The sequence below is a fragment of the Drosophila simulans genome, chromosome 3R (assembly GCF_016746395.2).
Source record: "Drosophila simulans strain w501 chromosome 3R, Prin_Dsim_3.1, whole genome shotgun sequence".
NCBI classification, from domain to species: domain Eukaryota; kingdom Metazoa; phylum Arthropoda; class Insecta; order Diptera; family Drosophilidae; genus Drosophila; species Drosophila simulans.
Window position 1 is genome coordinate 26040908 of NC_052523.2, and position 27760 is coordinate 26068667.

General features: G+C 47.5%; 11 protein-coding genes across 21 annotated transcripts; 5 read left to right on the forward strand and 6 right to left on the reverse strand.

The window, feature by feature from the left end:
• Positions 1–501: 501 nt before the first annotated feature.
• On the forward strand, positions 502–1383 carry LOC120284928 (serine protease 1). Its single transcript, XM_039294466.1, has one exon. It carries the CDS (start codon positions 545–547, stop codon positions 1340–1342), a length of 798 nt encoding a protein of 265 aa, XP_039150400.1. The 5' UTR covers positions 502–544; the 3' UTR covers positions 1343–1383.
• A 626-nt stretch (positions 1384–2009) lies between these two features.
• Positions 2010–2905, reverse strand: LOC6730135 (serine protease 1). Its single transcript, XM_039294465.2, has one exon. It carries the CDS (start codon positions 2859–2861, stop codon positions 2064–2066), a length of 798 nt encoding a protein of 265 aa, XP_039150399.1. The 5' UTR covers positions 2862–2905; the 3' UTR covers positions 2010–2063.
• Positions 2906–3488: 583 nt separating this feature from the next.
• Positions 3489–4481, reverse strand: LOC6730136 (serine protease 3). Its single transcript, XM_002105391.4, has 2 exons — positions 4179–4481; positions 3489–4121 (listed from the first exon to the last, which is right to left on the reverse strand). Exons 1-2 carry the CDS (start codon positions 4463–4465, stop codon positions 3566–3568), a joined length of 843 nt encoding a protein of 280 aa, XP_002105427.3. The 5' UTR covers positions 4466–4481; the 3' UTR covers positions 3489–3565.
• A 208-nt stretch (positions 4482–4689) lies between these two features.
• Positions 4690–5727, reverse strand: LOC6730137 (serine protease 3). The gene is made up of 2 exons (XM_002105392.4): positions 5369–5727; positions 4690–5307 (listed from the first exon to the last, which is right to left on the reverse strand). The coding sequence occupies exons 1-2, from the start codon at positions 5632–5634 to the stop codon at positions 4752–4754; spliced, it is 822 nt and encodes a 273-aa protein (XP_002105428.1). The 5' UTR covers positions 5635–5727; the 3' UTR covers positions 4690–4751.
• Positions 5728–6331: 604 nt separating this feature from the next.
• LOC6730138 lies at positions 6332–7857 on the forward strand. Of its 5 annotated transcripts, none has more exons than XM_016177813.3 (3): positions 6332–6893; positions 6956–7204; positions 7264–7857. In XM_016177813.3, the coding sequence occupies exons 2-3, from the start codon at positions 7078–7080 to the stop codon at positions 7656–7658; spliced, it is 522 nt and encodes a 173-aa protein (XP_016036903.1). In that variant the 5' UTR covers positions 6332–6893; positions 6956–7077; the 3' UTR covers positions 7659–7857. The 5 variants fall into 5 exon arrangements, with proteins under 5 accessions (XP_016036903.1, XP_039150402.1, XP_039150403.1 ...); XM_039294468.2 differs by having other exon boundaries at positions 6332–6836; XM_039294469.2 differs by having other exon boundaries at positions 6332–6699.
• Positions 7858–7876: 19 nt separating this feature from the next.
• LOC6730139 (mannosyl-oligosaccharide alpha-1,2-mannosidase IA) lies at positions 7877–9489 on the reverse strand. Its single transcript, XM_002105394.4, has one exon. The coding sequence runs from the start codon at positions 9466–9468 to the stop codon at positions 7888–7890; it is 1581 nt and encodes a 526-aa protein (XP_002105430.1). The 5' UTR covers positions 9469–9489; the 3' UTR covers positions 7877–7887.
• A 141-nt stretch (positions 9490–9630) lies between these two features.
• LOC6730140 (conserved oligomeric Golgi complex subunit 7) lies at positions 9631–12170 on the reverse strand. Its single transcript, XM_002105395.4, has 4 exons — positions 11958–12170; positions 11612–11905; positions 10871–11554; positions 9631–10809 (listed from the first exon to the last, which is right to left on the reverse strand). The coding sequence occupies exons 1-4, from the start codon at positions 12114–12116 to the stop codon at positions 9718–9720; spliced, it is 2229 nt and encodes a 742-aa protein (XP_002105431.1). The 5' UTR covers positions 12117–12170; the 3' UTR covers positions 9631–9717.
• Positions 12171–12367: 197 nt separating this feature from the next.
• LOC6730141 lies at positions 12368–13002 on the forward strand. The gene is made up of 2 exons (XM_002105396.4): positions 12368–12676; positions 12734–13002. The coding sequence occupies exons 1-2, from the start codon at positions 12481–12483 to the stop codon at positions 13000–13002; spliced, it is 465 nt and encodes a 154-aa protein (XP_002105432.1). The 5' UTR covers positions 12368–12480.
• A 37-nt stretch (positions 13003–13039) lies between these two features.
• Positions 13040–13700, forward strand: LOC6730142. The gene is made up of 2 exons (XM_039294474.1): positions 13040–13186; positions 13351–13700. The coding sequence occupies exons 1-2, from the start codon at positions 13040–13042 to the stop codon at positions 13570–13572; spliced, it is 369 nt and encodes a 122-aa protein (XP_039150408.1). The 3' UTR covers positions 13573–13700.
• Positions 13690–15041, reverse strand: LOC6730143 (translation initiation factor eIF-2B subunit alpha). The gene is made up of 6 exons (XM_002105398.4): positions 14898–15041; positions 14737–14838; positions 14470–14681; positions 14248–14402; positions 13922–14192; positions 13690–13862 (listed from the first exon to the last, which is right to left on the reverse strand). Exons 1-6 carry the CDS (start codon positions 14929–14931, stop codon positions 13716–13718), a joined length of 921 nt encoding a protein of 306 aa, XP_002105434.1. The 5' UTR covers positions 14932–15041; the 3' UTR covers positions 13690–13715.
• A 1-nt stretch (position 15042) lies between these two features.
• LOC6730144 (vacuolar protein sorting-associated protein 13B) lies at positions 15043–27340 on the forward strand. Of its 7 annotated transcripts, none has more exons than XM_016177820.3 (14): positions 15047–16547; positions 16605–17952; positions 18010–18713; positions 18770–18968; positions 19027–19649; positions 19709–21579; positions 21636–21792; positions 21855–22076; positions 22137–23170; positions 23227–23586; positions 23641–24399; positions 24452–24942; positions 25001–26943; positions 27006–27340. In XM_016177820.3, the coding sequence occupies exons 1-14, from the start codon at positions 15264–15266 to the stop codon at positions 27219–27221; spliced, it is 11211 nt and encodes a 3736-aa protein (XP_016036910.1). In that variant the 5' UTR covers positions 15047–15263; the 3' UTR covers positions 27222–27340. The 7 variants fall into 7 exon arrangements, with proteins under 7 accessions (XP_016036905.1, XP_016036906.1, XP_016036907.1 ...); XM_016177818.3 differs by lacking the exon at positions 15047–16547 and having other exon boundaries at positions 16760–16901; positions 16951–17952; XM_016177819.3 differs by lacking the exons at positions 15047–16547; positions 16605–17952; positions 18010–18713; positions 18770–18968; positions 19027–19649 and having other exon boundaries at positions 20805–20938; positions 21001–21579.
• Positions 27341–27760: the final 420 nt, after the last annotated feature.

The following is a 27760-nucleotide window of genomic DNA, read 5'->3' on the forward strand; positions in this document are numbered from 1 at the left end:
TCCACGAGAAAAGCGAAAGAGCTCATTTTCCCTGGGTTTGCGTAGCAGGTTGCACTTTCACTGTCTCCCCAACGGAAACCGTCAAGATTGCGGAATGAAATCCATTTTATGGCCATCAGTATTAACATTATATCTCTCAGCCCTCAACATGATCGTAAAAATCAATAGTATCAATGCTGATTTGCTTTATGGCACCGATAAGATAATTATGTGTTTAAGCAAATTGAATGTACCCACGTAGAAAATGATTTTATGAATTGCAGCCAATGAATAGTATTTAACATTAAATTTATTGTATTTTTAACTGATTTGCAAATCATGAAGCACTGATAAGTTTACGTTCTGTAGATTGTTTAACAAGCCTCTGCGTTGTTTATTTTTTGTCAGCTTTTTGCACCTATGAAAACTGGATGACATTAATTTACTGCCCTCCAGCTCAACATATGGGTAGTTTGACACTTGGTCAAGATAAGACAAGGGACTTCTTCTGTATATAAAGGCGCTTCGGATTCGGAACACCATTGAGTTGCAAGACTTGACCAAGATGAAACTGTTCGTATTCCTGGCCTTGGCCGTGGCCGCAGCCACTGCTGTGCCCGCTCCCGCCCAGAAGCTGACCCCGACGCCCATCAAGGACATCCAGGGTCGCATCACCAACGGCTACCCAGCCTACGAGGGCAAGGTTCCCTACATCGTGGGTCTGCTCTTCAGCGGCAACGGAAACTGGTGGTGCGGTGGCTCGATCATCGGCAACACCTGGGTCCTGACCGCCGCCCACTGCACCAACGGAGCCAGTGGAGTGACCATCAACTACGGAGCCAGCATCCGCACCCAGCCCCAGTACACCCACTGGGTGGGCAGTGGAGACATCATCCAGCACCACCACTACAACAGCGGCAACCTGCACAACGACATCTCCCTGATCCGTACCCCGCACGTCGACTTCTGGCACCTGGTCAACAAGGTGGAGCTGCCCAGCTACAACGACCGCTACCAGGACTACGCCGGATGGTGGGCCGTGGCCTCCGGATGGGGCGGCACCTACGATGGCAGCCCACTGCCCGACTGGCTCCAGGCCGTCGATGTCCAGATCATGTCTCAGGGTGATTGCAGCCGCACTTGGTCTCTCCACGACAACATGATCTGCATCAACACCGACGGAGGCAAGTCCACCTGCGGAGGCGACTCTGGTGGCCCCCTGGTCACACACGAGGGCAACCGCCTGGTCGGAGTGACCTCCTTCGGATCCGCCGCTGGCTGCCAGTCTGGTGCTCCCGCCGTCTTCAGCCGCGTCACCGGATACTTGGACTGGATCCGCGACAACACCGGCATCTCCTACTAAGCAGCTGATGTTCAATAAACGATTATAGCAAAAATGAAAAATTTGACCAACTTATTTATTTAGTTGTATATTTAGGGGTACATTATTGACGGCTAAATATTTATATGTGATATTATGTACATTAAATGTACATATATTATAAGACGAAAACCAGTTTAAGATTTTCCTTAAATGTTTTTTCTTTTAACGAGATTGTTTAACTAATTTTGATATCCTAATCATTCATATGATAGCTGTTTAAGGCTAGTAGCTAGTAGTAGGGTAATCCTATATCTAGAACTTTTTAAGCTAGGGAAGTCCACCTTCAGCTATTATAATAACATAAATTTATATTATGTTAATAAACTTTATTTATGTTGCACATATATGTTACAAGTCGAATATCCTACATACATAATTTTCAACCCTGTTTGAACTTCCCATACAACATACCTTTGAATGTAGTTCGATTGGTTAGTCACTATATGTTCCAAAAGCTTGATATTTTCCGACACATAATGCCAATCTGAAATCGGATGGGAAGGCTACAATTCCTGTTAAGATTAAGTGGACTTTCTATAAAAGTCCAAGGAAAAGTATATTTTCCGTTATTTGGAAATATTTGATTGATTTCTTTGGTTAAGCAAGAAGATATCTGAATCCCATCCCAAAAACAGAACTTAAGTCGTTTGCTATAATCGTTTATTGAAGAAACCCCTCGGAATTGAGGAACATCAGCTGCTTAGTAGGAGATGCCGGTGTTGTCGCGGATCCAGTCCAGGTATCCGGTGACGCGGCTGAAGACGGCGGGAGCACCAGACTGGCAGCCAGCGGCGGATCCAAAGGAGGTCACTCCGACCAGGCGGTTGCCCTCGTGTGTGACCAGGGGGCCACCAGAGTCGCCTCCGCAGGTGGACTTGCCTCCGTCGGTGTTGATGCAGATCATGTTGTCGTGGAGAGACCAAGTGCGGCTGCAATCACCCTGGGACATGATCTGGACATCGACGGCCTGGAGCCAGTCGGGCAGTGGGCTGCCATCGTAGGTGCCGCCCCATCCGGAGGCCACGGCCCACCATCCGGCGTAGTCCTGGTAGCGGTCGTTGTAGCTGGGCAGCTCCACCTTGTTGACCAGGTGCCAGAAGTCGACGTGCGGGGTACGGATCAGGGAGATGTCGTTGTGCAGGTTGCCGCTGTTGTAGTGGTGGTGCTGGATGATGTCTCCACTGCCCACCCAGTGGGTGTACTGGGGCTGGGTGCGGATGCTGGCTCCGTAGTTGATGGTCACTCCACTGGCTCCGTTGGTGCAGTGGGCGGCGGTCAGGACCCAGGTGTTGCCGATGATCGAGCCACCGCACCACCAGTTTCCGTTGCCGCTGAAGAGCAGACCCACGATGTAGGGAACCTTGCCCTCGTAGGCTGGGTAGCCGTTGGTGATGCGACCCTGGATGTCCTTGATGGGCGTCGGGGTCAGCTTCTGGGCGGGAGCGGGCACAGCAGTGGCTGCGGCCACGGCCAAGGCCAGGAATACGAACAGTTTCATCTTGGTCAAGTCTTGCAACTCAATGGTGTTCCGAATCCGAAGCGCCTTTTTATACAGAATAGGTCCGTAGTCTTATCTCGACCAAGAGCCCTTCCACACGTATGTAAAATGGGAGGGCAGTAAATTTTAATCAAGTTATCATCGCGAGCCGTCATCGACTGATAAGTCCACTACAGGTGATTTCTTTTCCTAAATTATGGCCTAAATTTGAAGTGGAATGACATGTGTCTTATTTGCAACTTGCTTTTAAGTTTGATAGTAGCATTTAAGGACAATCACTTCACCTAAAATATTCTATATACTCAGATTACCCAAATGAGAAGTAAAGTATTTTATGATTTTAAGGAAGTCTTAATTCCGAATAATCTTTTTAGTGAGTATTAGCAATCTCTAAAACAAATCGAGTGTCATAAAATATTACTCATACGGCTCGTTGTCCAGTTAATTTAGTGCTCACCAAGTTAATTTTCAGAATTAAAAAGTTCTGAAGTTTCTGGCCCCTTATCAAAGAAAAAATAAAACAATACACCCATAGTTTTATATTATATTGGTAATGTATTGAACATCTGCTTTTATTCCTTTAAATAAGTATGCCAGTATCTTAACGGAAAATAATAATACACAAAATTTAACAGCAAATGTTCTTCATTTATTTAAAACTTGTTTTAAGCATCTTTTTGCTTTGAAATTGGTAAAGTTTTCTCTTAATAATAGATTCCAGTCTCCTCCTTGATCCATTCCAGGTACTTGGTGACCCTAGTGAAGCCAGCCGGACCTCCGACCTGGCATCCGTAATCGGAGACGAAGGAAGTGATTCCGATAAGCTTATCACCCTCCTTTGTGACCAGAGGACCACCGGAATCGCCCTGGCAGGTGGCCTTCCCGTCCGGAGTTTCCACACAGATGGTGTTCTCGGAGGCGGTTTCAGTTCCGTAGTAAGCCTGGCACTCCGCCACGGAGATCACTTTCAGATCCACCACACGCAGATCCTCCACCACATTGCTGCCATCGTAAATGGCACCCCATCCGGCGGCCTGAACCCAATTGTTTTCGTAGGAGTTGTAGCGGTCATCCAGGCTGGGAAGCTCTATTTTGTTGACCAGGCTGTAGAAGTCCACATGGGGAGTCCTGATCAGGGCCAAATCATGATCGAGTCCAACGTAGTGGGGATATCTGATAAAGTTCTCACTGCTGACAGTGTGGCGGAACGCAGGTTCGTTGTAGTTGATGGCACCGTAGTACAGTGAAGCCTCATCAGCACTGTAATACAATGATTTATCAAAGAGCGTTAATTATTTGTGAATTCAATCAGCTCACCCAGCGGTACAGTGGGCGGCAGTGAGCACCCAAGTGTGACCGATTATGGATCCGCCGCACCACCACCAGTTTCCGTTGCTGTTCAAGCTCACACCCACGATGTAGGGAACCTGACCCTCGGACGCCTGGTTGCCGTTGGTAATACGACCCTCTATCCCACCATGACGAACCTCCAGATCGCGTGGGTGGACCAGCGAGTGGGGCACAGTCAGGGCACTACAGACCCCAAGGAAGGCGAGCGACAAGAGTGTAAGACCCCTCATATTGGAAGACTGAAAGGCTCCCATGGTGGTCCCAATACTATATAGCTCAGCCATAATCACTATCGATGCTAATTCAAAGTGCGAAATCTTATCTCGCAGCACTTTTATCAACGAAAAAGTTTGATTTATACTAGCAGATACTCAAGCCGAGTGTTTGGCAGTATGAATGAAGTGTTAGCAAAGGGAATAAGTGCTTTGGGTGCTTCAATCAATTCAGATTGGACATGAGTTCAAGAAATTTTGCTCTCTTATTACATATATGAAAGTTCAATTTGAATTTTATTAAATCCGAAAGGATTATTAACCATGGTTAATAGTAAATGCCAGTCTCCTCCCGGATCCATTCCAAGTAATTGGTCACTCGAGTGAATCCAGCCGGTGCTCCAGACTGGCAGCCATAAATGGAGCCAAATGAAGTAACTCCGATCAGCTTATCACCTTCTTTCGTGACCAGAGGGCCACCAGAATCTCCCTGGCAGGTGGACTTTCCATCCGGAGTGTCCACGCAGATGACGTTGTCGGTGGCGGTTATAGTTCCATAGTAGGCCTGACAATCGGACACGGAGATCACCCGTACATCTACCACTCGCAGATCCTCCACCACATTGCTGCCATCGTAAATGGCGCCCCAGCCGGCAGCTTGAGCCCAGTTGTTTTCGTAGGAATTGTAACGATCATTCAGGCTGGGAAGCTCTATTTTGCTGACCAGGCTGGAGAAGTCCACGTGAGGAGTCTTGATTAAAGCCAAATCATGGTCCAGTCCAACGTAGTGGGGATATCTGATGAAGTTCTCACTGCTGACAGTGTGGCGGAAGGCAGGTTCGTTGTAGTTGATGGCGCCATAGTACAGTGAAGCCTCATCAGCACTGTGGACATTATATTAATTAGAAATAGCTGCCTCCTTAATGTTACTTCTCTTTAACATACCCAGCAGTACAATGCGCAGCAGTGAGTACCCAAGTGTTTCCGATGATGGACCCTCCGCACCACCACCAATTCCCATTGCTGTTCAGGCTAATGCCCACTATGTAGGGAACCTGACCCTCAGTCGCTTCGTTCCCATTGGTGATTCTACCCTCGATGCTGCGCTGTTCGACCTTCAGGTCTCGTGGGTGGACACTCGTGTGGGGTACAGTGAAGCCAGTGCACATCCCCAAAAGGGCTGCCAATAATATGACTACGCACGCCTTCATTTTGTATACTAAGAGCTCCTGTGGGTCTCATACTTTTATATAGACCAATGAAGTCACAATCGATGCAGATATAGAAGTGTTCAACCTTATCGGGCAATAAATTATTTTAATTTATGCCACCCAATGGATTATCTTAGTAATAGAGTGATGTACTTCAAGTTCAAGCAAGCAAACGCTTGGAATCTCGAAATATATATTTAAATTGTATGCAATGGGTGAGTTTATGCATTAATTCGCAGTAATATGTGTCACAGCACAACAAGTGAAATTGTGCAAGCAAGGTGGCATGGAGGGGACATCAAAGAACCCCAAGGAACAGAAATGGCAATCGAGGGTCATGTGATATCCTTGAAGTATTGCAGGGAATAGTGAAGCAGAAAAGAAAATACGATTATGGCAATCAAAAGGGAGGTCCACTTTCGGAACTACGGGGCAGCAGTATCTCCCAAAGTGAGGCGATGGCTTGAAATCCGATATAGTTTCTGAGGAACGCCTCGGGCAGAGTGGGTGGAGTGAGCGGACCCATTCCTCATTAGGAAGCTACTGGGAATGCCTTTGTTTGCATTCTCCGAGCTTCCCCTTGACCGTCAGTCCGCCGACGTAGTGCCACGCTGAAATGTGCAACATCTCGGGGCAGGAAACTCACCACACGGAACGGAAAACGGAGAACGGAGAGCTATTAAAGCCGACCCCCAACGAAGCGTGAGTCAGTTCCCGACTGGGCGTCCGGGCATTCAGACCGCTCGCAAGGATAACGCGCAAGGCTCCTAGCGAACGCGACGAGTAAACAAAGCATAAATAATACAATTAAAAGTTGAGCGCGCTCCCTTCGCACAGGACATTCCCACACTTGTGGCCCACTTCCTTCGGGCAGTGCAACAAAAAAGTGCAGCCATTAATTAATTTAATGCATATGTACCCCATCCTGGCAGCACAAAAGTCGATCCAAGCCCACGATGTCCTTTAAAGCGAGTGAGTGAAAAGTGTTCGACGAAGCGTTTAAAGGACCGCGCCGGTTGCCGTGTGCGATGCCCATAACAACGGGCTTCGCGATTGCCTTTTAAGGTGGGGCGATTAAGTCACGCTCCTCCGTATCAGCGGCATCGCCAGACCAGGAACTCGGGGCATTGACACTGCGGTTTTAGTGGCCAAACTAAAAATCTGAGAGGAGGACATTAAAACCTGACCTGACATACCAAGAGGTGTTATATCATTCCAAGTTCGGTGCTCTTAAATCCCAGATACTTAAACATATTGAAGTAATTAAGGAACTTACAGCTATAACTCACAGATGTTTCTAATATCTAATCCCATGGTTTAGACGCTAGCTACCGAAAGCACAATGTTCCCACCCAGCTCTGAAGGACATATCCGAGTGTCTCGGCGTGACTAGGCCAAGCAGACCCCACAGATTGTAATCCCCAAGGGGACCAGGTCATCAGGATGCACCAGGTACTCAGCTACGAGACGGCGGTGCGGGCCAACAGCTCTCGGGAGTTCCGCGAGTACGTCTCCAAGCGCACCTGTGCCTCCCTGGTGCTAACGATTGGCTTCTTCATGCTGATAACAGGTGAGTGCATTCACAGGACAGCGCCTAATGAGTCACTCTTGTGTGTCGTGGTTCCGCAGGATACCTGCTTGGCAATTTCGTGGCCGAACGCAAGTACCACATCCGCCAGATGACGAAGGACGGCGGCAGGTCCGTGAAACTGAACAGCGCCGAGTATGCCAGCCTGCAGGAGCTGCAATCATATCAGAAGGCCAAGGGTCAGCTGCTGCTGGCCGCCCAGGAGCTGGACAAGCTGCAGCAGCAGGACGAGAGCGAGCGGTATTTGGCCACCTCGCTGAACACGGAGATCTTCAACAGATACATATCCTGCACGCAGGACATACCGCCCAACACGAACATTGCGGCCAGCCAATTCACGGAGCAGCTGATCGACAACACGGTGGCCAGGCAGCGCCACTGCTTGATGATCATCCAGCGGGTCATCGACAACCACCTGGCCAACAGCCAGCTCTAGGACGGGATGGGTGCCAGGATCTAGCCATGGTTTAGCGGGCCAATGTTTGACATTTGATATATATGTGTGTATGTGCTTTTTAGGTGTGCTCAATGTGTGTGCTCCCAGCTAATTAGAAATTAGGTTTTGTAATTCATTGTGAAAGTAGATCACACAAGTCTTTTATACATGTCTGCATTAAAAGTTAAACTTTAAATAGGTGCTAACTATTTGGGCAATTGGCTAATGTTTAGTCCGATGAGTTATGCTGACGATACATTGGGTTCACCCCCTTGATGGGCAGGAAATGGCCTGCACTGTTGAAGACCCACTGCTCCAGTGAAACCACGTCGTCGTCGGAGAAGAGCAGGTACAAGTACTTCAGAGTGGCGCCCAAGAAGAAGGACCTTTGCACGTCATCCGACTCCGAAGTAACGTTGTTAACGTCCATCACACCAGTATATCCGTAGGGCTTTCGGCAGTACTTCTCTATCGCCTGCACCATCTCCAATCCCCACAAGCGGTACTGTGGATGATGGGTCATTCGCCACAGAACTAAGTAGGTTTCCGCGACTTCCGGCCTTAAATTGAAAAAGTTCCTCTGGAGCGGCTCTATTTCCTGCTGGCTTTCCTCCGTGAAGGCAAACGTATCCGGACCCAGTCGAGTGGAAGAACTCCAGCAGCTATCGTGGCAAGTATCTGTGAGGCCTACGCCAATATGGGCATACTTTTCCCAGTGCCTCATTTGGGTTTCTGCTGCTCCCAGGACAAAAAGGCCGCCGGCAAAGCAATCGGAGTACCTCATACGATGGAAAAGAGTGCCATTCCTGAACGTGGACACGTAGGTCACGTCCTCGGAACTAATGACAACCAGATTTTGAGCCACAGCAAGCATGGCTTCTTTGAAGGTATCAGCACTTTGAGTATCAGTTCTCCCGGACTGAATCCATGACTTTAGCATGGTATCATAAAGTCGGTGCATGGAGCAGTTGTACTTTTCCCACTTACCAAATTTTGTGCTATAGGCATTGGGATAAAGGCCATTGGGTCTGGTTGTTTTAGCTAATATCTGCCGGATAGCATCCACTCGCTCCTTGTAAACCGGATATCCAGAGACTTCACTGAGGTAGTAGAACTCCAGGTGCAGAGAGCCAAATTCAGAAGTGCGGGATATATCACTTAAGTACCTCGTGAGGGTGCTGCCTTCTTTTGGGACCACTAGGCGTCTGGGTATACCAGTTGGCGTTTCGAAGGCAGGCAGGATCTTATCGGCAATATGGATGGCCTTGTCCATGTAAAGGGAATCCCCGGTGAGGGAGTATAGGGTGAGCATGGGACAGAGCAGCCTGGACGTCAGTTCATAAACGGACAACGCTTCATCAACCCGGTCCAAACTGAATGACTTCTCGATCCAATCCCGAGAACGCCTCAACTCTTTGTCCAGACCCATCAAATGCAAAGTGTCCAAGCTCTCTATGATAGTGGCACCGAGTTTGTAGGTTGCGAAGTCGCCACCAAAATGGGCACGACGGGAAATCGGGCGAAACTCGTTGGTGCCCCAAACAACGCGAGCATAGTTTCGCCAGGCGTGCATCATCATCTCTTTTATCTTCGCCCGCATATCGCCAGGATTCATATCGTTCAATGAATTGTCTTCCAATTGTATGTTCTTCTGAAAGGATTCCCTCACCATTGCACGGCACTGAATATATGTAATCACTATTACGCCGATTGTGAAAATTCCGGTAGCAATAATCCGAATTCTCGATTTGGTATTTGCCGTGTACCAATTATAATGCGCCCGTCGAATAACGAAGAAAAAGAAGTACATTCTGAAACTAAGTCAGCCTACGTTTGAAGTAAAGTGAGATCGAAGTAAGTGCAATTTGCTAAACGGAGCTAAACCGACCCAAGTTTCTGGACACTTGATTAAACATTTGAATTCCCTTTGTTTGCACTTTAAGTACGAATGCATGTCTCAAGTTCTTTACGGTTAATCTGTAGGTCAACAAAATAGTTTATATAAATAGATACTTAAAATTACATATAAGTTTGGATATTGAATGTGACTATTTGATATCTACTGTGTAGATATAATATTGCGCATTTGCCGAATGGCTGTTACCAGTCGCGGCTCGCATCCGCTGCTGAGCGTCAGATACTGATCTGGAGCAGCCTTCAGCAGCGTGAGGATCTGAGACAACTGCAGGTTTATGGAAAGGCCCAACTCTTCAAGAACGTTGGACAGGTACTCGATATCCACGCTGAGCTGAGTGGCCGCCGAGGAAGGCAGCGACTTGATTTGTAGTATCTGCGTAACGTACAGAACACAGCACTGCTCCACGACCAGCGAGAGCAGGACGTCGGCGCAGGGAATGGCCTGCGTATACTTGATGTTGCACACCTCCAGAGCCTGTTTCAGCAGAGAAGATGGCGACAGCAGTAGCGGCTCCAAGTGCTGTGGCAAAGTCAGTAGATACTGACCAATTTGGGTGATGCTTTCCTGCGGGGCAAAGCTGAACGACGGCAAGTCGATGCCCGACGCAGCGTGATCCTGCACAGGCGGACGAATGTGCGCCAAATGCGTTTCAATTGGTTGCAGCAATATATTAAGAGTGATGTCATGCGTATCGGCAAAGTGACTCTTTAACGTGGCATAAATCTGCGGAAATATACCAAGGCTATCAGTTGCCTCCGACTTCTTTTGCTGATAATCAGCTATGCTATTCAATAGCTGGGTGCGAGCTGAATGGTCACAGGTCTGGAATATGGTGATGGGGCCTCGGTTGGATGGCTTAGTCAGCCTGTTGGACAACGTGACCATGCGCGTATGTAAATCCTGTTCGAATTGATGCAGTTGAACCTGAAAGTCGGCCAGGCATTGCAGCTGCGACATGGTGTACTGCAACAGCGACCAGTTTTCACTCTGCGCCGCATAGCTGCTGGATCCCAGGCTGAGTCCAATCTGCCGTTGGATGCGCCCAAAGCTCTCCAGCTGCCGCTTGAATATGCCGTTCAGCAACGTAATGAGTTTGCAAAGAGCCAAATCACTCGTAATAGAGGCACAACGCTCGCAGGCCTCTTTCAGCCACTCGTAGAGTTTCCGGGTACTCTCCTCTAGATGCCGCACACCATCGCTAGGAGTGGCTTGGTTGGATGAGAGGCGATCTACCTGAATTGGAACATATATTTAAGAATGAACTTCAAAGTTCTTTAGCTATTCATGGCATTACCTGTGTGGATAATTGGGTCTCTTCCAGGCGCGGGTACTGTTGGATAAACTTGTGGAAATACTCGAAAATCGCCTCACCGAGCAGGCGATGCAATTCCTCGGACAAGGTTATGTGCGATTGCTCCAGAAGGGAGTTTACGTGCAGCACAAAACTGTGATTAACCTGGGCGAACAAGGCCAGCATCTCTAATCTTTCATTGGAGGTCTTCAAAAGCTGCAGAATATGAGCATCCCGTGTGGGTTGTAATGCCGGCAATAGTTCGGCAATAACCAGGAAGGGCTGCGGGGAGTTCTCACCGAAAAGGTTGGAGCACCACTTGACCTGGCGCTGGCAGTGCTCGAGCAGCTGATCGTAGTAAAGGGTAAGAAACTGCTGCTGCTGAGGCTGGGACTCCGTGCCCTGTAACTCCAGAGTTTGCTTCCATTGTTGCTGCCAAAAGTTCTTTTGCACAGCTCGGTAATATTGCTGCAGTTGTGGCAGCCGCTGAATGCTGGTGAAGATCTGAACGAAGTGCTGGGCTTGTTCCGTATTGCCTTCAGCAAAGCACTGCACCACGCTGGGGGAAGCCAGTGCCTCCAAGCGGTTCTTGAAGTCCTCCACTTGGGTCTGTCGCTCAGCGTGGCCTGGCAGCTGTTCCTGGGCATGCAGAGACTTTTGCAGGGCTATCAACTTATCGCAGACTCCCTGTAAAGAGTTAATTAATATGGAAGCTTAGTAGTGCGACTGCTTTGCTATGCACACCTTTAGATCGTTGCGTTCAAATCCATCCTCTAGTTCAGCTAGTAGGTTTCCCCAGCCATCAGACTCCTGTAGCGATTCCTTGGCCACTTGGAGCTTCTGGCTTTTGGTGTTCAAGCGCTCCAAAGTTGCCATGCATTCGCCGGTTTCGCTTTGCACTGCAGCTACCTCCAATCGCATGGCACTCATCTTCTCTTGCAGCCGGTGTACATCTGCCTGCAGCGCTGCGGATTCCTTAGCGATCCTTGGCATGCTGGCCACCACTTGCCGACTAGACTCCTCCACAGCATTGTTTACCTGGAAATTGATAATGTTTACATATGACTCAAGGATGTGCAGCTCCACTCACGTTGAATATATACAGCTGCAACTTGGCCACGTAACTCCTGATGAAGGCGGAGGCAGCCTCGCTATCATCGCGTCCATTTTCCTCCACAAACTTCTTGTAGTTAGCGTTTATCCACTCCGCAGGACTAAAAGTTGTCCCCGAAAGAGCCGAAACATCCATGGTGATGATGACGTTGATCCAAGCAGTGTGGCCATGTCGCGAGCGTGAAAATACCCGTTGGGTAAGAAGTCCAGATGCGGATAATTTCTTAAATGCGAAAACTTTTAATGCTCGTATATTTAAATATTATACTGATCAGATACATGAAAATATGTTCTTTTAAAATCATAGTTGAAGAATTATTTTTAATTTAATTTGCGGAAACCTATTAAAATGAAATCATTGTGGATGCTATGCGGATGTCGAATACGCTCGCGTGGCGTTTTGGTATTTCAGGAGGATGCCGATACGGGCACACTGCAAATAATACAATATTTTCGTAGGAGTTCTTTGGATTTATTTAGGTTTATTTGGTTTTTAAAACATGTCACTTGGCAATGCCGATCCCTGGCACTTGAAAAATACTATAGTTGAGCAAGGAATCTCCGGATCCGCGAGTAATAGCGAAAGTTTTGAGGACAACTTCACTTCACCCCCGACCTCAGGAAACGAGAGCAACGTCCAAAAGGACGTGAAAATCGAGCCCCTGCCGGATTCCAGCGACTATTTAAAGCTACTTGGTACGCGGACACAGTTCGGCAAACGAAGAGCAGACGACTAAATATCATCTATTTCAGAGCGGAAGCTGGCCCGGGTGCAGAAGGGCAACAAGTTGTTGGACAACCTGCGAGACAAGCGACAGGATTGCATGCGGGGACTGCTTTCATCGGAGGGAGTGCCCATTTCCATATTCGAGCAGTTCCTCGAGCTAGACGCGCCTATCGAAAGCGGTCGCCTCCATCGGCACCTGCTGCCCGTTCAGGCCGTAAACGTGGGCGAAACTTTCCACATAGTGGAGCACGACGCTCTGCAGCAGTCGGCAGAAGAAACCCAGGAGGAGGAGTAGCAGGATAAGCCCCCGGTTGAGCACTAACAAAATCACAATGGAATCCACGTTCGGTAAAGTCTTCATGTTTCTTACGGACCTCGCTTGGAAAAGTCGTCTCACCATCCCCGTCATTGTCACAACTGCATTTCTCGTTATGGACATCCGCCTGCAGATCGAGATCAACATTCAGTCCGGACAATTTGTGAGTGATGCAGCTGTCTTGCAAATCTAATTCGTTGATACTCGAATTTTAAAACCTGTTTGTGCTAAATGTTTTCTTAATTGTTATGCCGTAAAGGTTGCAAATTTATATTGATTGTTATTAAAATGCATGTGGCATTCTAAATTGGACTTTTTTTTGTTTAGAACGCCAGCGATGTGGACGATGTTCAGGATGGCCTCGACGATCAGTTTAGAATGCACGATCACTGGTCGGACGACGAGAGCGGCAGTGACATCTATACAGATGAGGAGTACACAAACGACGATGGCAACAGCGAAGCGTCCCACTACAGCGTGGACATCTACGATCCCTGGGGGTCAGAAGACGAGGTAGACGCGAGCTATTCGCACAGGATGCGGTTCTAAGACACAATATAAATTCTACATAGGTGTAAGCGAGAGTAACTAGCTTTATATTATGTACATTTAGTAATGTCGAGCCCCTATTTATTCATCTCAAACAGTCATAATTAAACAAAGGTATTTAAGTGCAATATGTTTATTCGCCCTTACATGTAGAGTTTGATCAACTCGTCGCTCACGGCCGAGGGTGTTAGTCTTCCGAGGTCGGTGAAAAGCAGGGTAATGTAGACGGGTGGCGTATAGTCGACCAGCGGGTGCACTTTGCTTACATCGTTCAGGTGTTTGCGGGAGTACTACAAATAAACCCACTCTTAATCGCCGTTCCTGCGTTGATGATTCAGTGAGAACCTACCTTGTACTCGTTTGGCAGATCACGCTGATTGAGTGGATACAGACGGCTGAACTTGAAGCTTTCGGCCAGAACGTAGAAAGGTTTTTTCATCTCACGGGCGCACAGACCCATGGTGTAGGTGCCAATGCGGTTGATAATGCCACCACTCTCCACCACGGCTTCAGCCCCCACAAGCACGAAGTCTACCGATTCCATAACATAGCCGGTGGCTGAGTCCAGGATGAGCGTGCAATCGATGCCGGCCGCATGTAGGTCCTTAACCATCTCCTCGCTAAGAACGGTCAATGCTTACACTTGAATTCTTGCGGAAACACTCCCTAACTTACCCAGAGTTTCCCGTGCCGCCCTGCGTCACATAAACGTGGAAGGACTTTTTGTTTTGCGACGCTGTAATCAGCGCCTTGAGAACCACCCGGGATCGTGAGTGCGTTAATATACGGCATCCATCGGTAATGAATCTCTGGGCCTGCTGGGCAATCACCTGGATTGGGTGGTACAATGAGGGGTTAGTTGATGCCCCTGCACTAGATTTCCGTATAATAGCGAACCTGCCGGGAATTGAGCAACTTGGTTAGGAAGATTTTTCCGCGATTCAACATAATCTGCCGGCACTCTTCCATATGCTTGTCATCCAGACTGAGGGTAATGAACCTGCAAAAGAGCTCTCCGGCAGAAACGATGGCTGCTATAGACAAATCCGTATTCCGCATGGCCGCCACCGCTTCCCTCATGGTTGTGTGTAGAATATGAATGGTCCCAACTGAGGAATATGTTGTAAATAATTAAAAAGGTTCAGTGAAGTGGGCTACACTTACATTGTTTCTTTTCCAGGATCATGAGCAGAGTCCTGATAGCCGCAATGCCTGAGGACAGATCCTTGTCCTCGTCCAGGAGCTGCAGGAAGTATTTGACCACATCTGAGGGGGAAAGCTTGTATTATCAGTTTTGCGTAACTTTAGGACCATTCTTAGCTCACCAAAATTCTGGCCATTTTCCGTAATTTGCGGCATTTTTATGAAATTGTGAAAGCCCACCGCTGCACGTTAAACGTCAACAAAATGCTCAGCTGTTCGAAGGCTTATTTACACTTCGCGATTCACAGGTTAATTTATCGATTGCCAATGCGCACCTTCCGATAACGATTGCCTGATTGCCGGGGCTGAAACGTAAACAATCCAAAATTATAGGGCTATGTTTGTTTTTTCAAACATATTCGGCCCAGAATTGTAGCAAAATCCACTACATGTAAATTCAAGTTAACCGCCGGCAACGCAGTATATGAAGAGTTCCATATAAGTGAGCAGTCTGGGATCGGGGCCTGAGCCTCCGGCGTCGCCACACCATGTTCAAACTGGAGTCCTACATCACTCCGATTCTGCTGAGCTACGTGGCCAAGTACGTGAAGAACTTCCGCGACGAGGATGCCCAAGTGTCGCTGTGGGAAGGCGAGGTCACCTTCCAGAATCTGGACCTGCGCCTGGAGGTGCTCGAGGAAGAGCTGAACCTCCCAGTGGAACTGGTTTCCGGCCACATTCATGAACTCAGCATCCTGGTGCCGTGGACCAAGCTTATGTCCGAGCCCGTAAAGATCGTCATCAATACCATAGAATTCGTGGCCAAGTTGCCGGATAGTGAGAGCAAGCAGCGCAGGGCTTCCTTTCAGCGGGAGCAGCGAAGGAAATCCAAGCGGGAGTCCGTGGAGCAGCCGGACCAGACGAAGAGTCCCGGACCGGCTAGCTCTTCCAGCGTGGTCAACAAAATCATTAACAACATCAGCCTGCAGTGCCACAACATCATTTTGAAGTACGTGGAGGACGACATCGTGGTCTCTATGAATGTGCAGACCCTTAACTTCAGCTCCGCCGGCGAGGACTGGAAGCCCACCATGGTGGACATACACCCAGTGTCCGTCGTCATGCGCAAGTTGCTCCAGGTCTCGGATTTGACGATCTGCTTGGACAAGCGGAACACGGCCGGCAGGATAGAGGTGTGCCAGGAGCCGGTTCTCTACCGATGTACTCTGGAGTGCCGGGTTCTACGCAAGTACAACGCCAACACGGTGTCCACCACAAGCACGACACGCATTGGAGTTTTCACCAAGTCGTTGGATATCAACGTGTCATCTTTGCAGTTCCCCATGGTGATGAGGCTGGTCAAAATGCTGCTCGAGCTTAAGCCAGCCGAGTTTGAGGAGGACCCCCAGAATCCAGAAGATCAGGAGGCGGTAGCTGAGGGCAGCGAGTCGCAGCAGGGGAATGAATCCGCAGGCAGAAGCGTCTTTTGGTGGGCCTGGAGCCTACTGCCCAGTTTCGATACTGAGGAGCCTTCCTCGTCCTGTGACACCCCCACTGGCCACGCCTTCGATCTGGGAGTCTACGCAGAGGAGCTGAACTTCCAGCTTAAAAACTCAGAGTACTTTACGGACCAGAGCATGGGTGGCATCAAGCGAATACGATACACCCCCATATTGCGGATTAGTTTGGGTGGACTTTATTACGAGCGAACAATTCTAAAGGAGTGCGACTGGGCCAACGTCAAGGCGGGCCTTTCTAGCATGTGCATGGAGCCATTAGGTGCTTACCGTAGCGACGATCCCGTGGATCGCAACTTGGTGAATACCCAGGAAGTGAGTTGATCCTATGACTGTTTATTGCCTTCACTGCTTAATATTTGTTAAATAAAGTTTCAGCAAGAGCGATCCTTTATCGACAAGAGTCTGTTTGACGAGAACTACATGTTCGCCGATCGGTCCTGGTGCAGCTACAACTACGCGGATTACGTGGCCAGGAACACGGATGAGTACATGCTGTTTCGCAGTCCTGTTTTGGCCTTCGACGTCATCGAGCACCGAGTGCCGAAGCCCAGCAGTCATCCCGTGGCGGAGAGCCAGCTCAGAGATCTGGGAGTTCGCATCCAGTATCGTCTATTGTCCGCCGGAATCACGTTCCACTTTTCGCAGTCGTTCGTGCAGGTTAAAAAGGTAATTAGTGATTTAATTCGGCCTTACGATTACCCGGGATATCGTTCAGAATCGATGAAGGATGAGGATCGCGGTGTCCCCGAGCCGGAAAACAAGAACTCTGAAATGACTATACCTGATCTGGAGTATCTAATGGGATTGGTGCCCACCTGTAACTACAAAATTGAGTTGCGTAACATTGTGGTTCAGTTGTATCCCCGCCAGCAGCAAGATGAGTCCTCCGCGACGAATCAACACCAACTGACGACCACAGTCAGACAATCTTTGCTACCATATTTGCAGCTTAAGATCTCCCTAGTTGAGGGCACAATGTGTGGACCAGTGAATCCAGTTCGCCTGGTCCAACTGATTACTCATCTAGAGGATAAGCCTCGGGACGTGGTTAATGCCTGCTACAACTGTTTTCACTTCAACGTAAAAAACTTGGCGCTTATGATTATGAATACAACTCCGGATAATGGACGTGCCAAACTTCTAAACATTCCACGCGTTCAAGTGAACTGGAACCGCCTGTTGGCTCCTTATCTTTGGCGTCAAAACGAGGCGCCTTTAGAGACTGCGGAAATAAAATCAGAGATCATAACTTTAGAGTTCTCAAAGCGCGAGCTAATCGTCGCAAAGCGCTTGGTGCCGTTGATTTCGAGTTTCAGTGGCCAAGATCTTTGTGATCTGGCCCACATTGTGGCCAATGTCAACGTCAATTCTGATGTGATCAAGCTGCAAAGTGTGGGCACCAAACTGAACCTGAGTTATCACAAGTACCATACACATTTGGCTGCAGTGGGGTCAGTCCATGGTGTCCACACTGATGCCGTCCATACCAAAATGAACATACGCAATGTGGTGTTGTCCACTTCAAAGAATGCAAACAACAAGTGGTTAGAGATGCAGTGTCAGTTTCCCCTGGAGGAGGCCCATTCGGAGCAGGAAAAAATTCCAGGCACAGTGGTGTGCCTTTGGCTGGAACCATTTCGCATCACCACGGACATATATTTGCTGCAGTTCCTCAATTATTCAGATAACAGTGGAAGGAAAATAACAAAAGACAAGGGTACGTGATTCTATATAAAACACTGATATTTATAAAAGTAATTAAATCTGGTTTCAGAAGTAGAAACTGATTTGGAGTCTGTGAACCAGTCAGAGCCACCAATTACACAATCGGTTTCGAATTACTCCACGATTTCTGCCTCTGCGATGGCCTTTAATGATTTTCCACCACGTCGAATCAGCAGAAACAATAGTCGAAAGATCTCGGTACCCGAGGAGACAGTTCATCTAAGTTCCGAGCGAGATGAGAGGCACACCGAGGCAGAACCTTTGACCATACCAGTAGCCAATAAGCCACAACCAAGTAATTTCGATACAACCGATTTTGTGAAGAGGTTGACAAAAATTGTGGTGCTGGTAGAGATTGCTCAGGCTAAGATTGACGTATGTGAAGTAATGATGCGAAAAGCTCCTGGAGATACCGATGTGAAGTATACTTCCATTTGCCTGCCGCACATAAAAGTAAAATCGGGCAATTGCGAGGCCATCCAACGAGGAAACATCAGAGGAGTTATTCCAGTGGCGAGTAACACTGAGCTACTAAATTGGGTCTTCGACCTAAACGAGTTTTACGTTTACTATCGCAGAGCTAATGTGACCGAGATGATTGTAGCTCCAGTCAGGACCACGATAACCTTAGCTCTGTCTTTCAAGCCATCTGATAAAGTCGACGGAAGTAAAGGAAAAGAGGATAAGAGTGCTAACACGTGCTCTATAAATGTGCATGTGGATATGTCGGCCATTAACATTTTCGCCCAGCGGGTAAGCGGACCTTTCCTAAAACTTATTTAAATTTGCTTAAGTAAACCCATTTTCAGGTAAAATTGCTACATGAACACTGCTTGATTATTTCTAAGATTTACGGCTCGCTGTGCCTGGACGAACCTGCATCCAAGTGGCAGACAGCAAAAATGAAACCCAGACTGGAAGTGTACACTGGGAGTGCGCAAAACTATCCGGTTATTAAGGAGTTCCTAGAGTTAGATCCCAACTTCGAAGCACCGAAAGTAAAAAGTGGTAAGAATGAATACCCATTGGTTTAGGAAATGCATTATAATTTTATTATCCCATTTAGCTCCCAAAAGCTCAGTTATACTATTTTGTCAATGGACAATTCCACGTATCAGCTTTGAAATGCAAAATTCCAATGATATCAAACACAGTAAAATCGTTATGATTCTTGAGGACTTGCTGCTGAATATCGACAAGCATAGTGACTTCAACAAAATTACCACCAAAATAGAAAACTTCGGCCTTAACTATTACGAGAAAGAGGAGGATGAGGAATGGGGAAAGATCGACGACTTGCATATCAAAATGCTGGGGGATAGCACAAACTTACCCTTGATTAGTGTGGTGATCACCACTGTGAACCTTGAGGATCTGTACGCAAAGATTGGTGCAAGAAACCCTCACAACAAGCAGCACACTATCTCTGAGGTCCTCATCGAGGTGCAACCGATAGAAATGGTGCTGAACCTGGACCAAATTACCGAGTTTATGGACCCAATTTGCGAGGTCCTTGAAATTTTGGGAGGTTCTGTCTCTGCACAGCCAGCGAACACACCGAGTTCCCCAGTTCCAAGCAAGATTACCACAGTTCAAGATCTGCCAATGGTGCACTTAAACAGCAAGGGAATCTATGTTTATCTTCCTCTGTCTACAGGCAAAGAGAGTTGCAGTGTCCTACTGCTAAGGGTAAGTGTGCCGATACTTGTTAAAGCTTAGCATATTTATTGTATATATATTAATTGCAGATTGAAAGTATTCAACTAACTCCGAGTCTCGAAAATCCTCTAGTTCGTCAGCTCGTGCGCCCAGATATCTACCAAAAAGCAGCAGAGCTAAACATGCTCAGCACCCCGGGAGCACTGGTGGAGGACCGCCAGTATGAGCTTAGTGTTCGAAGGGTATCTCTGTCCACCGGAAACTGGAAGCAAACTCAAGAGTATCGCATAGAGAAGACTTTGGCAAGCAAACATGACAATCCCGCCTTCGAGTGGAACAACCAAAGCCAATCCACCGAGCTGGATCATATGGAAATATTTAAAGACTTTGATTTTATCATGATCTACGCACCGGCTATAAGCTACAATAGATTTTTGGTTTGCGGTCAGAGTGTGGAGTACAATTGCGCCACCGATTTTGTGGCTTCCTTGAACACTGACCAAATCAGTCTGATTAGCTGCATCATAGTGTGCGCGCAGCGATTGGGTTGTATAATCGACCAGGTCTGTGTTAAAAATGCAGAGTTACCAAAAGCGAGATCATACAAAACGCTGGGAGACATTTCCAAATACAACAGCGTGGACAACTCTATATATTTTCCAGCAGGACCAAACGTTTTTAGGAATAGGAAGGATACTTGGATCCCAAAATCATCTAAAAAGCTGGTCAGTGATAAGTTAAATTACACGAATGCAAGCACAAGTTTTACTGACGCCAAAGGCAGTAGTGACTACTTCTACGGTTCCTGCCAAAGCGATTCTGGAATTCATATGGGCACTCGGATGAAAGGATATTCAAGATCGCTTGCAGCGGAAGAGATTAATCGGAGTGGACACCACCCGTTTGTCCTGAGTTACCCCAGTAGCGTATCCTTTGTGGCCGGCATATTCGTTCTTAAGATCTACGACGTTTTGGAGTTGGAAGAACTGGCAAGACCTGTCATGAAACCCCTTTTTTTATTGACTGTATCTCAGCCCAGTTTCATGTCTACCCAAAATTTCAAAGCAGCCGTAACACGAGCCTCGATTTTTAACGTAAACTTAAGCGTAGTCAAGGCAGGAGCTGAAGGAAATGTGGATTCGGAGCGATTTAATGAGTCGGTATTTGCTACATTACCCGGGCAACTGGGAAGCTCGGGTATTCCACCTCCTTTGCTTACTATTAAAACTGAATATGACCGCCTCAATCAGAAGGAAGTCGATGTGGAGCTACGGAAACCCATCCTTTTAAGGATTTGCGAAAGCACTATCAAACAATTGGCAAGTGACGTTTTACGTATCTACACTGTTCTTCACGAGACTCCCTGCTTTAATGTCCGTAGTCAGCGTCCTGTGCCCGAAGGATCCCAACTCCGCCAGATGAAGATGAATTGCTACAACGCGGATAGGTTTCACTTGTCATGTGATCGTATAACTGCCAAGTTCTACGATGAGGAGAGAACCTATAAATGCAGCTTCGTTTGGCTGGATGTCAGCACCCGCATCAAGTTTAGTAGTCGCCCTCAGAAGGCGGTTATAAGGTCCAACATAGGATCATTCTATGTGCAGTCCGGAGAAATGATGCTGCTCCACCCTTTGCTTATGCGTTTGTCCGTGGATTTGGTCAGTGAGCCATGGTCTGAGGAGCTATTGGTTAATGCCACACTCAAGCTAAATTACCTTCACATCGACGCGGGTGTTTTCAGTATATTGCAATTGCAAAAGGCACAGCAAGGAGTGAACCGGATACGCGAACACGCCGATCGGGAATGGCAGCAGTTCCTGCGCAGACGTCCCCTTTTGGCCACTGTGAGAAATGTCGCACTCTGCGATCTGATTAAGTACACTCCCTCACACGAATCGATAGAGCGGATTAAGCGGCCGTTGAAATCGAACGCGGAATTCTATCAGGATGACCTGAGGTGAGATTATCAACACACTAACTATATTTAACTGATTTGTGCATTTTGAACTTTAGAGCTGGAGCCTTCCAGTTCGTGTATCTGAACTCCGAGTCTGTACTGCCAATGCCCTACCAGGTGCAGATCATTAAGAAAAACTATGGCATCATCTGCTGGCGATATCCGCAGCCGCGCCAGATGACAAGCATACACATATATCCGGTTCCTATGCCAGTAAGTTAATGATATGATAATCCATATTTATTTGTCTTATTAATGTGGTTATATGCGAAAAGATTAGCAGACCCATACATATCAGATGTCGCATGGAGTACTTTAGTGAGACGCATGAGGCTTTCCTGCATTACTGCGATTTTATGCTCTCGGAAACCTCTACTAAGCAATTGACTCCACCAGATCGGCCGATCTGTGCAACCATTTGGAGGGTTGTAGTACTGCAATCGTTGATATCTGTGGACGGTACATGTTTTGAAGGAAGTGAGGATGAAGACCTCTCTGTAAGCTTTTAATATTAAGTTATATAAATTAAGCCCCTAATTGTTTGCCATAATTATTAGATCGAGTACCTCCAGCCCGACTTCAAAGTGGACGATAACAATGATTTCATATTGCATCCAAAAGTTCTAGTGGGTTGCATGCGAATCGATACCGTTTTCAGGGCAGAAAAAGTGCCAAAACTGCAGTTGTTGCTCTGCTGCCAGGATATCGAACTGAACTTTTTGAACCAGACGGATAGCACGGGTGAACTCCCGAAACAACTAAATAAGTATCGCCTAAGGCAGACCCCTAATATTACGCAAACCTTTCTTACTGTGCACGTGGAGGATCTACAGATGCATTCGAGCATATATTCCAGAAACGATTTTACTTTGCAGACCGAAATGCGTGCTCGAGTTGAGTGCTTGGACTATGGATTCCTTAACATGCTGGATGTTCTAGAGCCAATGAAGTTCTCAAGCTATGTAAGGCTTTCCGACTATCCACGCTCGCTGGTGCAAGCTAGTTTCCTAGTGGATAAGCTTCGGTTGAACTGCGGACCCCATGTGATCCACACTTTGTTGAGTTCCAAATACCACTGGCAGGAAGTTTTGCAGCAGAAGGATGTGCGGCACGCTTTCATGCCGAAGTTGGTTATAGTTAACCGGATACAGACACCCATAAGCTTTGGGCAAACGAACACTGTCGAAAAAATCCCAGTCAATCCTGGCGAAATGCAGCTGTATCACTTCCGAAGCTGCTCCCACGTCCAAGAACTAACCTTCTTCATCACAAATCCCAAAACTCTTCTGGTGGATTCAAGTGATTCGGTACACATAGCACTAAAGTTCGAGGACGAAGAAAAAATTCATCATTTGCGGGTCGGGGAGTATTGCATTACTCTCAAGTTAGGCAAACTCTCCACCACCCAGATTTATATTCTGGTCAAGGGACAAATAGAGTTGATTAGCATGGTTCCTTTCAATCTGGTCACTGAGTTTCGCGAGGAGGAAATAAATTACGACGAAAGCACCCCGCCGGAGCATCTCCTCCTGTCCAAAGAACGATCATCGTACTACCAGTGTGTCAAGCGGAACGCCGATATCAACATGCGGTAACTGACTGTTTTTTAAATCCTATTAATTCTCTAAAAGCGTTACCATTCTATAGGCTCAAGCTGACTGCCGGACTTGGAAGAGGACGCACTGGCGACATCCCATTAAAAACCAACAACAACTTGCCTTGGCTGGTCAAGGTTCCTACGCAATATGCCCAGCAGTTCATCAGCATTTGGGTGCGAATCTTGCGTGAGGACATTAAAATGGATAAGGCCGCCGAGGACTTTCAGCCGCAGAAGATTCTGATCTGCATATGGCCGATCTTTGAGATATGCAATATGCTCAGCTGTGCGGTCACGGCTACTGAAAGTACCACCGGCGAAAGATCCACCATCGAAGCTATGGGAGGCAGTTGGGCACTGACCACTGCTACGACCCACGCGACGGAACATAACGTTAGCTTCATATTCGCGTAAGTTTGAGAAACATCCTAGTCCGATCGTAGATAAACTGACTATCATTTCAGCGGTTTCTTGCGAGAATCTTCCAAAGATGAATATTCGCTTATGTTAAGGACAATGGACTGGCACAAGTTCTTTTATTATGATCCCGCAGTGTGGACCATCGAAAATGCTCTCCATAAGCTTGGCAAGTCATCGAAGCGCAAATGGCCACTGAACGATCCGGAAGAATTGCGCGTTAGCCGCATGCTAGATTTTGAAAATTCCTTTGATGTAAAGTACCAGACTAAGGCGACGAGGGAATTCTCCTGCTGCCAAGGACTGGACGTGACCGCCTGGGGCATGTTCATCAATGGGACGGGCTTGTATGTAAGCATTGTTTTAATCCAAGAGCAGGTGCGCCTTGACCTTAAAGCAAACTGTTTGAAAATGATGCCAAAACTCAGAAGTGCTTTCACAATTGATGCCCGATTTGACAACGGGTGGAAATCCTCAACTCCTATCTGTTTGGAAGATTTTACACAAAAATCGTCCAGCAACGCCGGGCGATCATTGTATCTGCGGCACAATTCATTCGTGGATATAGTTATAGTAGAAAGGGATGAAGTATTGCGCCTAATACTGGAATACAGGCAGGAAGACGACGGACGTCGTTTGTTCAAATTGCGATCAAAATTCGTATTCACTAACTTTTCGGATGTGGTCCTGAATGCCCTAACCCTAGCTATGGACCACAAGGAGACCTCTACGCGGGAAGATGTGGAGGGATATTCAATTTCCAAAAAGGCCCGCAGACTTGTTTCATCCGAATCAACCAAGAATTGGTATGGACTAGAATCATACGTGTTTTTTGATGCTAACTTTCATTCTTTGCAGCTTGGGTAATGCAATGGACGTCTTCTACGATCTTAACGCCCATAAGGCGCCCATAAGGCGTAACTGTGATACAGCATTCGTCTATTTCGTTTGCTTTAGTGTTGGTGGTAGTTTGGAGTACTCCATACCTATTCCCTTGGCCATACCCTTCACCAGACGCTGCTTCAGCTTGCAAGCGGGACACGAGTCCATCCCATTGATGATCACCCTGATAGAGAAGGATAATGTCCACTACTTAAATGTGTTCCGGGACACGGCGCCTGCCATCGTTATCAGCAACCACACGAATGTCAAGTTTATTGTGGCCCAGACGAGTGCTTCGGAGAACAGCAATGTGAGCTGCACGAACTCGGAGTTTGTGGGAAGGAACTTCGAGTGGAATCAGTTGGTCCTGCCTCACAGCAATTGCTATTATACCCCTCCGCAGATGTACGCTAACTTTCCAGATGTGGAATTCACGATGTGCAATTTATCCTTGGCAGTTTACAAAGGTTTGGAGTTTAGCATGCCATCTAGCATAGGTTATAATATTTTTTTTTTATTTTTCAGATAAGCTTTGTGCCAAGAACAAGATCGCTTGGTCAAAACCCATTCGCACCGACAAATCTTGGCAGAAATTCCTGCATGTGCCGCAGCACGGTGACGTGAAGGTGGTTGTCTGTGACAAGCATCGAGCTATACGCCTGAACATCTACTATATAGCTCAGCAGCTGGAGTTTTCGGTTAAGGACTTGCGATCACGCTTGACAAAACCGGAGAATGTTTTGGTACCATCGCAGGAGCAGGCTGCTCCGAGACCAGATGAGAGCTTGGAGCAAGAGAACGACACTAAAAGGGTATCTTTACCGAATATGGTGACGTGTGCCCATTTCAACGAAGAGTGTGAAAGCAAAACGCAGACAAGGATCAAAATTTTCATCAAGAGCTTTGTGTTCAGCCTGCAGACAGACAACCGAGAAAATGACTTTCTGAAGACGGAGGTGTGCAATATCTATGCTGATGACTCCATGCTTATCTACGACGATGACGACGATCAGCGAGAACTGCGATTGCAGTTGCCAAACCTTCAGGTTGATAACCAATTGTACTCCAGTGGGAAGTATGATTTTCCCGTTCTACTTTGCGCGGAAAAACTGTACAGACGGAATTGTAGTCTGCCACAGGTCTACGATTTGGACTATGTATACAAGCAACAGGCACAACGGACTCCCGTCTGTCTGTTCACGTTCATTTTCTACCAAGATGAAATGCAACTGCAGAATGTGCGATGTCAGATTCCACCCTTCCGCGTGTACATCGAAGATGCCTATCTGAATCAACTGCTGGAAGCACTGGTAGAGTGTGAACCGTCCAACTGTGTGTATAGTCCCCCTGTGGAGCAGGATCAAATTCTTCTGCGAGCCGGGATGACCCTTCTGCCCGATCAAGTTGTGGCCCAATCATTGTACATATCGGAACCCTTGCGTCTTAATAGTTTTACGGTAGAGCCCCTGAATCTATTGCTATCCGTCCATACTTCCTCGAGGCTCTATATAGCACTAGATCACTCTCCCCTTTCCTTTTCTCGCTACGAGCGGCAGCAAATCCTTACAGTTCCCCTCCGATTCGGACAATCTCTAGGACTGCACTACCTCAGCGGAGCTATTTTCGGAGCTGGCTGGGTCGTTGGTTCCCTGGAGATTCTGGGAAGTCCCAGTGGCCTGGCGCGCTCATTCAGCACCGGGCTGCGAGACTTTGTGTCCATGCCCGTTCAGGGTCTGTTCCGCGGACCTTGGGGCTTCCTCGTCGGAGTGACCCAAGGTTCTGCCTCTCTGCTGCGAAATGTGACAGCGGGAACCGTGAATTCCGTGACCAAACTGGCTGGTTCAGTGGCTCGGAATCTCGACCGGCTGACTCTGGACGCTGAGCACATCGAACTAACCGAGGCGAGGCGTAGAGCTCGGCCACAGGGCTTTGCCGATGGACTGACCCAAGGTCTGACTGGATTAGGCATTAGTTTACTTGGCGCTGTTGGCGGATTGGCCCATCACACCCTGGAGGCACGAAGTTCCGTTGGTGTTATCGCTGGTCTCACCAAGGGCATTGTTGGAGCACTAACGAAACCAATTAGCGGAGCAGCTGAAATGCTAGCCCTCACGGGCCAGGGTGTCCTGCATACGGTGGGCTTCAATGCCATGCCCCAACAGGTTGAGCCCAGTTTCACGCGAAACGTCGCCCTGCATGGAAGCTCCAATCGCATATGGAGCTATCTGCCCGAGGAGTTGAGCCGCGGTCAGATGCTGTTCTTCAGTGAGATCATGCTGCAGATTAGCACGCAGTTGCGCCCAGCCTTGCTGTTCCTAACCTCGTCAGTATTGGCCATCATGCAGTCGGATAGCGAGGACCTGGCCTTCGCCTGTCCCGTTTCCAAGGTGGAAGTGTTGGCGGACCGCGATGATCCCTCCAAACTGTACTTGAGTCTGAAATCCGAGAGAAGGGATGACTTTGAAGGGGTGAGTACCAAATCGTTCGGCCATTAGTTATATCTCATAAATAATCATTCCTGCGTTTCCAGCAACTCAATTACACCAATGAGCGCATCATGAAGTTCCTGAACGCCTCTCGACTTCAAAGCATCGCCAACGATTCACTCAATGATCTGCTCCAGCTACACGAACTGGATGTGGACGACCGAATCCAGCGGCAATCGCAGTGCATCTTCTTCATTAAGCCCAATATTGGTGAGCACCTGATCCACTACCTAAAGGTAATTAGTCGGATTCAGCATTGATAGTAAATATGCAACTGTGCGTACGTTTCGGATTAGTCCAAAGTATTCCTAGAATCCTGTGTATTTTATGCCAAAAAGACATTTTTTGTTACAATTTTTGCAATAAAAATTAAAAAGTACGTGCCTTTTTTCCTAATGATTGCTGAATTAAAAGGTAATTTTTCGCTGGAACTAGTGTATATTTTTTCCTTTGCTTTTACCCAGTTATTCTCTGCGCTGTCCAATTCCGCAAAATCCCATCAATTCCGTCGGTTTTAGCTAAAGCCGCCCACAAGCCAGCATTGTATCTTAAAACTCACAACTAGAGCATGGATGCATTTTAATCAGAGCCAGATAAATGAAGCTAAAGCAAAGCCTTTGCAATTGGAAGGAACTTGTAAAAATTAACCTGTCGTCTGCAAAACCGTTCAACCAAAGCGCTTCCTATTTTTCGAGTTAAATTTAATTTGCGTGGCTGTGTTGCTACAGCGAAAACAAAAGCTTGCCTACTTCAAGTTTTCTTATTAAACAGAACAAAGGCGAAAGGTGAAAGATGTGAG